The 12,806-nt window shown below is 52.3% G+C and overlaps 6 protein-coding genes across 9 annotated transcripts; 3 read left to right on the plus strand and 3 right to left on the minus strand.

Annotated features, from left to right (window-relative positions):
* The first annotated feature begins 931 nt into the window (after positions 1 to 931).
* Positions 932 to 2,593, plus strand: PPTG_08620 (hypothetical protein). Its single transcript, XM_008902742.1, has one exon. The coding sequence runs from the start codon at positions 1,058 to 1,060 to the stop codon at positions 2,315 to 2,317; it is 1,260 nt and encodes a 419-aa protein (XP_008900990.1). The 5' UTR covers positions 932 to 1,057; the 3' UTR covers positions 2,318 to 2,593.
* A 442-nt stretch (positions 2,594 to 3,035) lies between these two features.
* On the plus strand, positions 3,036 to 5,084 carry PPTG_08621 (hypothetical protein). 3 transcript variants are annotated; one of them, XM_008902744.1, is made up of 3 exons: positions 3,036 to 3,427; positions 3,590 to 4,687; positions 4,775 to 5,084. In XM_008902744.1, exons 2-3 carry the CDS (start codon positions 3,632 to 3,634, stop codon positions 4,877 to 4,879), a joined length of 1,161 nt encoding a protein of 386 aa, XP_008900992.1. In that variant the 5' UTR covers positions 3,036 to 3,427; positions 3,590 to 3,631; the 3' UTR covers positions 4,880 to 5,084. The 3 variants fall into 3 exon arrangements, with proteins under 3 accessions (XP_008900992.1, XP_008900991.1, XP_008900993.1); XM_008902743.1 differs by having other exon boundaries at positions 3,590 to 5,084; XM_008902745.1 differs by lacking the exon at positions 3,036 to 3,427 and having other exon boundaries at positions 3,451 to 4,687.
* On the minus strand, positions 4,877 to 6,612 carry PPTG_08622 (hypothetical protein). Its single transcript, XM_008902746.1, has 2 exons — positions 6,547 to 6,612; positions 4,877 to 6,472 (listed from the first exon to the last, which is right to left on the minus strand). Exons 1-2 carry the CDS (start codon positions 6,553 to 6,555, stop codon positions 5,087 to 5,089), a joined length of 1,395 nt encoding a protein of 464 aa, XP_008900994.1. The 5' UTR covers positions 6,556 to 6,612; the 3' UTR covers positions 4,877 to 5,086.
* An 803-nt stretch (positions 6,613 to 7,415) lies between these two features.
* Positions 7,416 to 9,099, plus strand: PPTG_08623 (hypothetical protein). The gene is made up of 2 exons (XM_008902747.1): positions 7,416 to 7,666; positions 7,729 to 9,099. Exons 1-2 carry the CDS (start codon positions 7,488 to 7,490, stop codon positions 8,957 to 8,959), a joined length of 1,410 nt encoding a protein of 469 aa, XP_008900995.1. The 5' UTR covers positions 7,416 to 7,487; the 3' UTR covers positions 8,960 to 9,099.
* On the minus strand, positions 9,041 to 11,126 carry PPTG_08624 (hypothetical protein). Its single transcript, XM_008902748.1, has one exon. The coding sequence runs from the start codon at positions 10,809 to 10,811 to the stop codon at positions 9,114 to 9,116; it is 1,698 nt and encodes a 565-aa protein (XP_008900996.1). The 5' UTR covers positions 10,812 to 11,126; the 3' UTR covers positions 9,041 to 9,113.
* A 131-nt stretch (positions 11,127 to 11,257) lies between these two features.
* On the minus strand, positions 11,258 to 12,780 carry PPTG_08625. Of its 2 annotated transcripts, XM_008902749.1 has the most exons (3): positions 12,684 to 12,780; positions 12,555 to 12,614; positions 11,258 to 12,487 (listed from the first exon to the last, which is right to left on the minus strand). In XM_008902749.1, exons 1-3 carry the CDS (start codon positions 12,757 to 12,759, stop codon positions 11,358 to 11,360), a joined length of 1,266 nt encoding a protein of 421 aa, XP_008900997.1. In that variant the 5' UTR covers positions 12,760 to 12,780; the 3' UTR covers positions 11,258 to 11,357. The 2 variants fall into 2 exon arrangements, with proteins under 2 accessions (XP_008900997.1, XP_008900998.1); XM_008902750.1 differs by having other exon boundaries at positions 11,258 to 12,614.
* Positions 12,781 to 12,806: the final 26 nt, after the last annotated feature.

The following is a 12,806-nucleotide window of genomic DNA, read 5'->3' on the forward strand; positions in this document are numbered from 1 at the left end:
AACGATCACTCCAGGCAATTTCGAGAGGAATACAACGATACTAGCTACCATATCCGTGGCCCGTGCGAACTCCGGAACTTCATATTGTGAATGTTTGGTCTTATCAGAACTGGTGTCCTAGTATTTTAGACTTTTTGCATCGTGGTAGATGTCATGGTATTGCATGAGCATACCCGTATTTCTCAAAATTCAGCGAGTCCGAATCTCATTACTTAAAAATATATGACATCCGTCTATCCTTTTAACATCTAATACATGCCAAAATAAAAAAACAAAAATCAGAGCATAGAAACACTCGCGCAATGAACGTTGCTGTGGAGCATAGAGCGCTCAATCCAGCGAGCACTTCGTGAACTCACTCCGACACTCCAGTGTTTCGAAGTGAATAAGACAACTTTCGCTACACTACTATGAGTACGTTCAGCATATCTGAAACGCAGCGCCAACAAGCTAACCGAAATGCCGCCAGTATTTCGCTTGACTCATATACCTCTCCATACTGCAATTCAAAGTCCACCTTAAAAGAGCGAGTAGAATCGTACTGCACGGGTCTGTGTCATCGCTTTTGCGTTGGTAGTGTAAGATGAGATCTGTTCTTCCGCCTATCGGTCTTTAGAAAACCACAGATCATTCGCACGCGAGAACGTTCAGCCAGCCGCTGGTCAGTTTTGGTGCAGACTACATTTGTTACGGTGCGTCAAGACGGCCTTGTCGACGTTACCGACTTGACTCTCAACGCGTTCGCCACGGAGATGTGATCCAGCACAGCTTGATACCTACGCAACCTTTTGCCGACAACATTGCTCGACTTGTCGCTTTCGTTCCAGTTTCGAAGATCGACAGCCTTCGTGTCTGCCTTCAAACTGTCTCGCCTTTTTGTGGTATCCTGGGGCCAGCCTTCGGACGGGCCAGCACTCGCTCACTTGCAAAAAGGTCTACTGCCCCCGCGTAGAAATCAAGACGTGCACAAAAGCGCGATTTCTAGTCAACAGGACAAACGTCGGGCCTCATTATCGAGCCCAGAGACTCACGGATCAAAATTACGAGTACGGAAAAGATGCCTCTCGCCAAGAATGGCATCGAGATGCCGGCGTTGGAGATTGAGCGCGGTGACGAGAAAATAATGCAGGAACTCGCGGCTACGCTTCTCCGGACAAACCTGGACCTATACAGCGAGCTGGCTGTCACTCCCGATGGTCACCCGGATTCTCGACAATGGGCGTCAATCCAAAAACGAGAAGGAGTTCGAGTCTACAAGGAAAGCACCCGCCAACAGCAGCAGCAGATCAATGCTCAAGCAGCCACTGGGAATAGTGCCGCGAAGACAGCCAAGGTACCACCGTCGCTGCTGCTCATGGGTACGATCAAAGGTAACCTGGACGACGTGCTATACGCCTCGGCAGCGGCTTCAACCGAGGCCATACTGACCAAAGCCAAGTACACGGACGACGGTATCGTCGACGCCAAGGTTCTAGCTCGCATCATTGAGCCGACGATGGCGGACCCCATGCACTTCCTCAACGTAACCTGGCGTCATTATGCTCTCTCCGAGCCTCGAGACTACGTGTGTCTAGACGTCGCTGGTTATAGCAACACAACGCGCGGTGAACAGGTTGCGTACCACCTCGTCCATTCCGTAGGCTTCGACGCACTCCCAAGCCACGAGCACAAAGGTATTGCTCGTGCCAATATGTCGGTGTGCTGGATCTTCCGACAAAGAACAGCTACTCATGTTGAGTGCTATGCGAGAGGGTATTACGACTTTGATACCAACGTTGCTATGCTGAATTCCATCTCCATGCACGCGATTGCGTCGCAGTGGCTTTCCTGTGTTAAACTCGTCTCATACGCTCAAAGTATGAAGCTGACTCGGCTTCTCAACTGCGGCAAAGGGGCCATCAGCTCCGACGGCAGCGAGAGTGACAGCGGTGACGGTGGATTCGGAAGTTATGGCAGCATCTCCAATCCTGGGCACGCTCGCACGATGTCGAGTTCTACATCGAGTTCGAGCAGCTCCGTCGTGCTGCTACCTGCACCTGAGCTGGCGAGGATACCGGCGTCGAGGTGTAAGCTATGCTGTAAGAGCTTCCACTTCCTGGGAGCCTCTCGACGCGTCTGTCAAGCCTGTGATGAAGACGTGTGCTCGCGTTGCACAGTTAACCAGACTTTGTGTCTGTTTTCCCGCACTCGGCGATGTGTTCAAGAACGCAAGAAGAAGTTCTGCAAGCAATGCGTAGCCGACGCCATGCGCAGTGAAGCTAGTGCTGTGGCGCGAGACGATTTCATCACAGCTACCCATCGTCAGTCAATCTTGTAGTGTTTTTGAAACTGTGCCAATATTGGAGCTGCCTCCGTTCGGATTATATTGTGCCGTCGCTCGGAAGCAAGAGCTATGCAGACAAAGAAGAAATTTGCGCGGTATCAATTGCTACAGTATCGCGCAGCAGACTGCAAGTAGTGTCTAGTCATCAATTAGGCGTAGAGGTGGATAGCACCAGAAGCTTGTTTCTTTTTGCATTGGTGACCAAGTGACCAAAAGGCAGTCGCTCACATTAATATTGGAGTTTCGTATCAACATGCCGGTGCTCAGTACTATCGTGAATTGTGACTGACATTCGCCAAAATTCCGTTTGCACGAGAAGATAGAGAAGGCGAGTCGACTGTCGACAGGCAACGAAATCATAATCCTCTTCATCGCGACAGTCCTCCTCTTTCCAATTTTACGTGTGAGGAGTACCGCGCTATGTGGATCCCGCCTAAGCGTGTTACATGCACTAGCGGAGACTGAAAGCTGAGCTGATCAGGCCAAGTCAGTCGTTAACATCCCAGTTGTAACTACTGCTGTTGGAAAAGAAAAATCATCCATACACAATAGCTCCGAGTCGATATGTAACCGAGCCAAGAGTGAGACTTTTAGGAATTGGTGCATGCAAGAGCCTTTGACCCCCTATACATTGATATGGCACTTCAACTATCATAAATAGAGAAGTTACTTGTGGTCCATTCTGAACTGATAACTTCAAAACGGGATACCTTCCGACTCGATTGAAGTCAGAATACAGGAAACTCTGCTTTTGCAGATGGATCCTACGCACATTTAATGGGGGCACACATGCTGGCGCTACCATTGTAACACAGTGTGGCGCTGGGCACAGACCCTGATGCGCCTTGCCGCTTGTGGCCAGAGTTCCATCACGCAAGACCATAGTGAATAAGACTAACGAGCCACTGTGGGGAGTGTTGCAAAAGTAGCTGTGAGTCGCCTCGCTGCACTTACACAAGCTACACGATATAGAATGAGTCGCCTTCGTTGCACTTCGTTCGCGTCCCTGTGTCGACGTCGACTGCATTCTCTGACTTGCCTTCACTTGCAACGAGACTTCTTCGATATCAGCGTTGGTTTTTTCGAGATTGCTACTCGAGAGAGGTAAGTGATACATGCAAAATAGGGTGGGCGGGTGTTCTTCTCGCTACTTGACAACCCGTCTTCTCAGAATCTGTCTGTTGTCGCCGGTCGTGGGTATCATCTCTCATGTCTTGAATCAGTCGCTAACATGACGTGAATCATTACGCTTTTCTCCGCGTGTAGACTCCACAGCAGACAACCATTCCGGATCCAGCTGAGCTCGTCATGTCCAAGGACGACCTGATGGTGCAAGCGTTGCCGCGACTTCAGTTGTCGAGCCTGGATATGAAGGCGATCTTAGAGCTATCCGTAAGTATGCTGGAGACGAACCTGACGCAGCAGAAGGAGCTGCGGTTGACAAAGGATGGCTTTCCGGACTCGCGTACCTGGCGAGAAGTGCAGCGTAAGGAAGGAATACGAGTGTTCAAGGAGTTCCAGTCGCAGAATTCATTGCCGAGCGGGGACAGTGCGACGTGTATGCGAGCTGGATTTGCTCACCCGGAAGAGTCCGGGATGCCATCACTACTGATGCTAGGAACGATAGCTGGTAATCTCAACGACGTCATGTACGCGTCCATTGCAACAAGCACCGACTCCATGCGAGCTCGCTCTAAGTTTATACAAGACGGAGTCGTGAACAGCAAGGTGCTCTGTTGCGTGGAGAGTCCGTCGTCGGACGATCCGTTCCACACGCTCAACGTGACTTGGCGCTACTACTCGCTTTCGGAGCCACGAGACTACACGTGTATCGAAGCAACGGGGCTGGTGCCCAACGATTACGGCGAGCTGGTGGGCTTCCACCTCGTCCACTCGCTCGGATTCGCTCAACTTCCAGTCTTCAAGAGCCACGGCGTGGAAAGAGCCAACATGTCGGTGTGTTCGTTCTTCCGTCAGAAAACTCCAACTCTCGTCGAGTGCTATACACGCGGCTACTTTGACTTCCACTCGACCAATGAGATGCTGAACAACATCTCGCTGCACACTATTTCGACCCAGTGGCTCTCGATGGCTCGCTACGTCGAGTGCGCGCAGATGAAGAAGCTCGTGTGGTGGATGCGGATGCGGACAGGTCGCGATTCCTTTGCCAGCAGCAGCCAAAGCTCCAGCTCCACTTCATCTGGTGGCATCGCTATGATTGGACAAAATTCGCGTCCCCGTATCCAATCAGGATCTCGCTGTCGAGTCTGCTCACGCAGCTTCGGCGGCTTCCTGCGGACGTCTCCCAGAGCGTGTGCGTGCTGCGCCGAGTGGGTCTGTAAGCGCTGCTGTGTGAAGAAGCAGGTGTGTGTTATGTCGTCCCACAACCGGAGCAAGGTGAACGATAAGAAGCTCATCTTCTGTGCGCAATGTATCGCTGAGGGATCCAAGAGCGACGCCGCGCTTATTCTGCGTGAAGAGCTCATGGGGACACGTACGTCGTACTCGTCGACCCGCAGAACTACTAGTACAATGGAGACCTTGGAGACAGAGTAAGAGTGAATGAGGCCATCGACTGTGGGCTGAATATATTGAGTGGGGTTTGTGTGTGTTGTTTAGATTGGATCACATGACATGCATTTACTATGTCAGAGGTGGAAGGTGCTTGTCAACAAGCAGCTCCCAATTTGCACCGCACACAATCTATAGGAAGCCTTCAGTGGAAAGACAAACTAACTCTCATGCGGCAAGGCAGAGAAGCGCTTATTCCTCAATGGTCTTGTTGCGCATCTCCGAGATCTTGAAGCCGGGCATCTCGAAGGACGTGGCAAGAGCGTTGACGTCGCGACGCAGCTGCTTAACGCCCTCGTGGGCCTCAGCGCCCTTGATGAAGTCAACCAGCTTCTTGCCGCTCGTGTTCTGGATCTCCACGCACAGCTTGACAGCACGGTCGAGGAACTCGGCGACCTTAACGAACTCGGCCTCCTTGAAGCCACGGCTCGTCAGAGCAGGCGTACCGACACGCACACCACCCGGGGTCAGAGCACTGCGGTCGCCCAGCACGGCGTTCTTGTTCAGCGTGATGCAGACCATGTCGCACAGCTTCTCGAGCTTGGAGCCCGTGACGCCCTGAGGACGCAGGTCCCACAGGATCAGGTGGTTGTCAGTGCCGCCCGTGCACATCGAGTAACCCAGGTCGGTCAGGGTCTTGGCCAGGACCTTAGCGTTGGCCTTGAGCTGCTGCACGTAGGCCTTGAACTCGGGCGTCTGCACCTCCTTGAGCTGAGCGGCAATGCCGGCAATCTGGTGCTCGTGCGGGCCACCCTGGAGGGCGGGGAACACGGCGTTGTTGATACGGGGCTCGAAGCCACGCTCGTCACGGCGGAAGAAGATCATACCAGCACGGGGGCCACGCAGCGACTTGTGCGTCGTCGTGGTCACGATGTCGCAGTAGTCGAAGGGGCTGGCGTGCTCCTTAGTGGCGACCAGGCCGCTGTAGTGGGCCATGTCGCACATGAGCAGAGCGCCGTTGTCGTCAGCGATCTTGCGGAAGGCGGCGTAGTCCCAGTCACGCGGGTAAGCGCTGCCACCGCACACAATCATAGCGGGCTTGAAGAGAGCAGCCTGCTCAGCGAGCTTCTCGAAGTCGATCAGGCCGGTGTCGGCGTTCACGCGGTAGGGCAGCGACTCGAAGTACACGGACGTAGCGGACACGGCCTTGCGCGTCTTCTCAGCCTTAGAGTACGTGTAGAAACCGTGGGTCAAGTGGCCTCCACTGGGCAGGTCCAGGCCCATGATGCGGTCGTGCGGGCGCAGCAGAGCCGTGTACACGGCGAAGTTGGCGGGCGAGCCAGAGTAGGGCTGCACGTTGACGCCCCACTTCTCGGCGTCCAGACCGTAGGCCGTCAGGGCGCGCTGCTGGCACAGGATCTCGATCTTGTCGATGACCTCGTTACCGCCGTAGTAACGCGCGTTCGGCAGACCCTCGGCATACTTGTTGGTGAGGCACGAGCCCAGGCAGTCCATGACGGCACGCGAGGTGAAGTTCTCCGAAGCGATGAGCTCCAGGCACTTCCACTGACGGTTCTTCTCAGCCTCAATGAGGTTGAAGATCTCCGGGTCCTGCTCCTCGAGGGTGGCGTTGTTGGCCTGCATAGAGAAAAATCACAGCGTTAATAACTGTGGAGACAGCGTCACGTCAGGAACACAGCGCGTAGACGTACGATGACCATGGTGGACGAGTGTGGGGGTGAAGCTGCTTGGTCGGGTGGGAGCCAAATGCGGAATGCGGCGGACGTAAGGTGTCCAGACGCCGTCGGAGGTTGCAGTGACCATCACTCTGCCACATCGCACCGGATTGCGATCGAACTGCACGATATATGTGATCTTGAAGGTGCAGTAGATGCTGAAAGCCTCAGGAGTTTATATGGTGTGGCCGACACAATGGAATATAAGAGGCTTAACCGACTGCGCAAAGTGCTGGGCACCACGCACTTGTGCGTGTTTGACCTGTCAAATCGGATACCTACCCCTGGCACGTTCCTGGAGTGGCTCACACTGCCACAAGAAACTGATGTAGCCACATCATTGCCTCCTATTTTGCAGTCTTATAATGGAGGGTGCCGCCAAATTAGTTGACGATGTTTCATGGTCTTCATTTTTACAGTTTTGTGGCGCATTTATGGTGGCGAAGGCTATCTACGCGTCAATCCTTGACACAGGCAGTTGATATGAACTGCAGTATGATACTGGTAGATGTATTCTAGCGAAGGTATCGGACTCTATTATTGCCTTGGTGATCGACAACATGTCGCACTTGTGTTACCGGGATGGCTCATTTTCAGGACATGTTTACAGACATCCACACGATTTTTCTACCCGGCATTACCAAACATACCATACGGGAAGAAATACTCGCTCGGATCTTCTTTTGTGTCAACGCTGGCTGTACGCAAAAAAACTATGAACGGTGCGGCAGCTTTGGAATTGAAGAGACGATGAAATAGCTGCACCGTAAGGTTGCATTACGGCTGCTACAGACGATGCTGTTGTCAACAACGGGTAATCTCAAAATGCGGCAAAGACATGACGAGTTTTACCAGCGTTGCTAGTGCTGGAAACGACGTCAGTGGGTTCACCGCGCTTAGCGACGCCAGTCGAATTAATGTCACGCTGGACTGAGGTATTTACCGGATACCAAAGGGGCCTCACTTTCGAGTGTGGCACGGGTACTACACCTCCGGCAGAAATACTTGCCCCCTACTTATTCTCTTGCAGTCTGGTTCGCTATTCGCTCGAAAGAACGCCACGAAAGCCTCGTCACCACAGCAGTAGCGGCATTGGGTACGATTATTTCCTGACGTGACGACAACTCGGCTGAACGATATTGTCGGCTTTCGCTTCAGCACCACGCGGTGGCAGGCTGCAAGTCTGGAGCAGCTAAGGCGGACGGCGACTGGGATTGAGCACAGCGTAAACGGAATCGCGGAAGACACGTCACACGAGACAACCAGCATGCCGACACAGCCGCACATATTCTCGCACTTGCTTAACCCACTGCAATGCACGGAGCAAGACAACGCAATACTAATCGAGTTAGCAGAGACCTTGGTGGTACACAACGTCCAGCAATTCAGCGCTCTCGAGCTTACGAAGAACGGAGCTCCGTCCAACAAGAATCGCTGGAAAGAGGTGCGAAAGAGAGAGGGCACTAAGGTTTTCAAGGAGAAGGCTACCAAAGGTGAACCACTTGAGATGCCATCGCTCATGCTGATGGGCACGGTGGTGGGCAAGCTAGAAGACTTCATGTACGCTGTGGTGGCCCCCTCCACCGAGGTGATGAGAATCAAGTCGTTCATCATCCAGGACGGCATTGTCGACTGTAAGGTGCTGCATGAGGTGGTGAGCCCTACCATAGACGACCCATTCCACCATATTAGCGTCAGGTGGCGCTTATTCACTGAACCAGATCTTCGAGATTATGTGTGTCTTGACTCAACTGGCATTGCTACGTCGGCTAACGGGGAGAGAATTGGTTACCATTTAACACATTCCGTCGGGTTTGAACAAATTCCCAGTTTCGCCAGCTACGATGTCACTCGCGGCAACATGTCGATTTGTTCGTTATACGTGCAGAATACTGCATCAACCGTTCAAATATATGTACGTGGCTTCTTCGACTCGAACGAGGGCAGGAACGAACTCGTCAACAATGCCACAATGAATGCCATCGCGTCGCACTGGATGTCCTATCCGCGTAAGGTCGAGTGTGCGCAAGTGAAGAAACTACTGTGGACCATGCACAAGAACAACAATCGCGATTCCATTATGTCATTGAAGAACGATGGCAAGCTGTCCATGTCTACTTCTACCCCAGGACTGTGCAAAATCTGCTCCAAGAGTTTTGGTTTCCTTGGCACAAGTCGGAAAATCTGCATTGTCTGCAATGAGCAGGTGTGTTCGCGATGCTCCGTGGCCAAGACACTGGCAATGCTCGCGTCAAATCGGGTCTCAGTGATGGAAAAGAAACGGGTATTCTGCGTACAGTGCATTAGCGATGTCACGAATACCGACGCCTTGCGGATCGCACGCGAGGAGATCCTTAATTGCGGTAAGCTCACAGCCACCTACTATTGAACCAGAGCAAGACCAAGCGATGAAAACGCGAACGGAAAGCGATCCCAAGTTGAAGTGGTGCATCCAAGATTTGTAAAAAAACTCGATTATTGTATTTCTCAAGTTGAAGTTGTTGGAATAAAAAAGTTGTAAATTTTAACGTTATTTACTAGCTTCAAATGAAAGAATAAAATGGCAGTGATGACGGCTTGAAGATATCAATCGGATGCACTTCATGACTTTCAGCAAAGTCTACAAAGTGTTCCATGTCGTACATGCTCTGCTGAAATTCTCGAATGGGTTCCACAAGTACAGCCTCGCTTGTGAAGGGATCTGTCTGGTAGAAATGCAGTGCCGAGGCGTTCACAGGCACTTCTCGTGTGAACCACGAGTACAAGTAGGCCATCTTGGGTACGGTCTCACTCGGAACTGCGTAGTCAAGTGGATTCACCTCCTCGCCTTTCTTAGTCGGTAACGGCTTGTTGTAGAGCGCCGGGGCGTGATACGGAGGCGCGATGCTGTGCCATGACGCATGCCCGTTCATGAAATGGTGTTTGATGGCGTTCTCGAAGATGAAATGCGTTAATACTCGCACAAGATTGTCGAAACCTGTAAACGATACAGGGAATCCGTGGATATGCTCGAGTTGGGAGCTCCGTTCAGCCCACGTCTGAAGCTCCGTGTCGTCTCGAATAGCCTTCTCGGTTGGGTAGTACGCCTTCACGTACTTCCATACAAACCTCTTGATGATGTTGTAGTACTTCATGCCATACCTATTCAGGCGATAATCGGTTAACGACTCCACCTCGCGAGCAGCCAAGTCCGTTGGAAGATCGAGTTCTACAGACGTTGTTTCGAACTCTCGCATCACTGCACGCACGGACCCTGTAGCGCCATAGCCTGTGACTTGGTCGTATGGTGTACCTGGACTCAACAGCTCTCGTCTAGCAAAATACTCCATCCCGAAATCTGCGAAGAAATGGTAGTCCAGCAAGGCGTATACGGGGTGTTCGGTTGATAGACTTCGCATCATTTCGACTTGAACTGGGACGGAGATCAAGTGGGTCTCGACAAAGTGCCGCATCTGCTGAAAGTTCACCTCCGTTGCATGCAGTGCCATCTTTGCCATTTGCCATTCACCTGGAGAGTCTGCTTTCGTGTAGGTCAGACAAGAGTCCACTAGTGTAATCGCCAGTGGGAGTAGCCGTTGTTTGTCCACGTTATTGCAGAAGAATCCGACGACGTTGGGGATGTACTTGAACTCTTTCGCAGCTTCGTCGGTGAGTTCGCCATAATCGGAGAAATCGGCGACAAACAACTTGCGGTGTTTTACCGTACTGGACAACGTCAATTCACCGCAGACGTCAATAAACAAACTTGGTGAGATCTCCCTCAAATTGTTCCCGTACTCTCCAGCATGTACCAGTCTTAAGTTGTTGCCGAGGATGCTGAGCCGCATAGCGCCGAAGTTCTCGTCACTAGAGTCCAGTGCCAAAGGCTCTTCGATCATTCCGGTGGACGCTAAATCTTCATACGCTTGCCGGAAATCGTTCTCGGAAATAAACGGAAGTCGCTCCTGCAGGAACGTTTCGATCTGGGACGCATTGAAATTGGTCGTCGCTGTGAGTGCAGTGGCCTGCATTACCAGATGCTCGAAGTACAGCATTGACGACGTAGACACCTCTGGGCCTGGGTTCAACTGGAACGTTTGGTCGCCGATAGAGTACGTTCGCTCGACGTTGTGGATCATTTTGGACTTGGCTTCAATGATAGAGGCGCGATGGCCATCAGTTGGGTCTGGAATACTCAGCTCGCTCGTGATGCTTTGCAGCGCGCTCAGAAAAACCGCGAGCTTCAGCAGAATAGCTTTCATTTCTTCTAGGTTCTGACAACCTTTCAAATAGCTTCTGGTTGGTTCACCGCAAAATGCAGAATGAGCTCTATCGGAACAGCGCCATGAGAGTCCAAAGGATTCGTAAAACCGTTCATGACGTGGTCTTCACACTGGTCCGCTCGGTTTATAGGTCCAAGTCTTCAGCTTGAGATACAAAATACCTTGCCGTGAAGGTCTCAAACGGCGTAGTTACAGCAGAAGAGCCCACCGCGACATTTGTATCGGCGTGGATGTTGGTCACGTGACCATAACTCCATGGTCCACCTATCAAAAAATCCAACACTCCAATCGTGGTACAACTCCGCTATAATACTCGGTATGATACTGAAGTACCTCATTACCTCCGTGAGACTAATATCCGTTGTTCAAAAACAGATTTTTGTGGCATGGAGTGTCGAGACCTCAGTGAGTAACAAGCGATAGATCACTTTCCCTCCAAAAGATTTTTTATTTCTTTTTTTTTCATACCGAAACGAAGTACCGGCATTATTCTAGCCAATCTAGTTTTTCGTTTCCTGCTTTCGCTTAGTCGCGGGTGCTGGTGATATAGTTGAGCAGGTCAATCCGGGTGGCAAGACCAGCGATCTTGCCGTCCGTAGACGTCACAACAGCGAAGTAATCTTTGTCGAAGATGGTGGCCAGCTCCGCCAACGAGCTCTCGTGGGTCACACGACTGAAGTTGCCGAATGTCACGGCAGCAACGGGGTCAGTGCGCATGACGCGACCAGAAGACAGTCTGGACAGCAGGTTGCCGATGGTCACGACGCCCTGCACCGTGCCGTCCTCCTTGACCACCGGTAGCTGATCATAGCCGTGACGTTCCATAGTCTCAATAGCGGCAGCGCACGAGAGATGAGGCGGTACCGTTGAAGGATGCGGTAGTTCCAGCACAGACACACGCTGTTCCGACCACCACGTGGCTGTTTCTTTGCGGTACTTGGAGTAGTTCTCGCGCGTGTGCACCGTGTTTTCCACGTATTTGTTCTCGAACATCCACGCGTCGTTCAAGAACTTAGACATGTAGTTACGTGTCGAGTCCGGCAGAATAACCACGCAACGTTGGCCAGGCTTGAGGATCGACGCCGCACGTACCGCAGCAGCCATGGCAGAGCCACTGGAGCCGCCACACAGCAGTCCTTCCTCGCGAATCAGACGACGGGACATGATGAACGATTCCTGGTCATTCGTCTTCTCCCACTTGTCCACCAGACTGCGGTCTAGCACGTCCGGGATGAAGTCGTAGCCGATACCTTCGACCTTGTACGGCTGCAGTCGGTTCTTGTCGTTCAACGAGTCTGGCAGTGCGAGGATCGAGCCTTCTGGGTCCACACCGACGACAATCACATTGGGGCATTTCTCCTTGAGTTTCTTAGCGATACCGGTAATGGTACCACCGGTACCGACGCCCATCACGACCATATCAACCTTCCCGTCACATTGATCCAAGATCTCCTCGGCTGTGCCGTCATAGTGAGCCAGCGGGTTGGACGGGTTGGCATACTGGTCCAAAATATGCGCATTCGGGAGCTCAGCCTGCAGACGCTTGGCGATGCCAATGTGGCTCTCGGGCGAGTCCCACGCAGCCTCCGTCGGCGTCCGAATGATCTCCGCGCCCAGTGCCTTGAGGACGTTCACCTTCTCCAGACTCATCTTCTCTGTATGGACACACACACACTTCAGTTAGTATACAGACATTGAGTAAGTATTCGGTGGCAGACCCACCCGGGAGCGTGATGATGCAGCGGTAGCCCTTGATGGCAGACGCGAGCGCCAAACCGATGCCTATAAAGCATAGGAGATTGAGTTAGTGTCTCTGTGTCTATCTGAATACCAGTTTGACGCGGTGCATACCGGTATTGCCCGACGTGGGCTCGATGAGCGTGTCTCCGGGCTTAATGCGGCCAGCTGCTTCGGCGTCCTCCACCATGCGCTTGCCGATACGGTCCTTGACGGAGCCACCAGCGTTGAAGAACT

The sequence above is a fragment of the Phytophthora parasitica genome (genome assembly GCF_000247585.1).
Source record: "Phytophthora parasitica INRA-310 unplaced genomic scaffold supercont2.14, whole genome shotgun sequence".
NCBI lineage: Eukaryota > Oomycota > Peronosporomycetes > Peronosporales > Peronosporaceae > Phytophthora > Phytophthora nicotianae.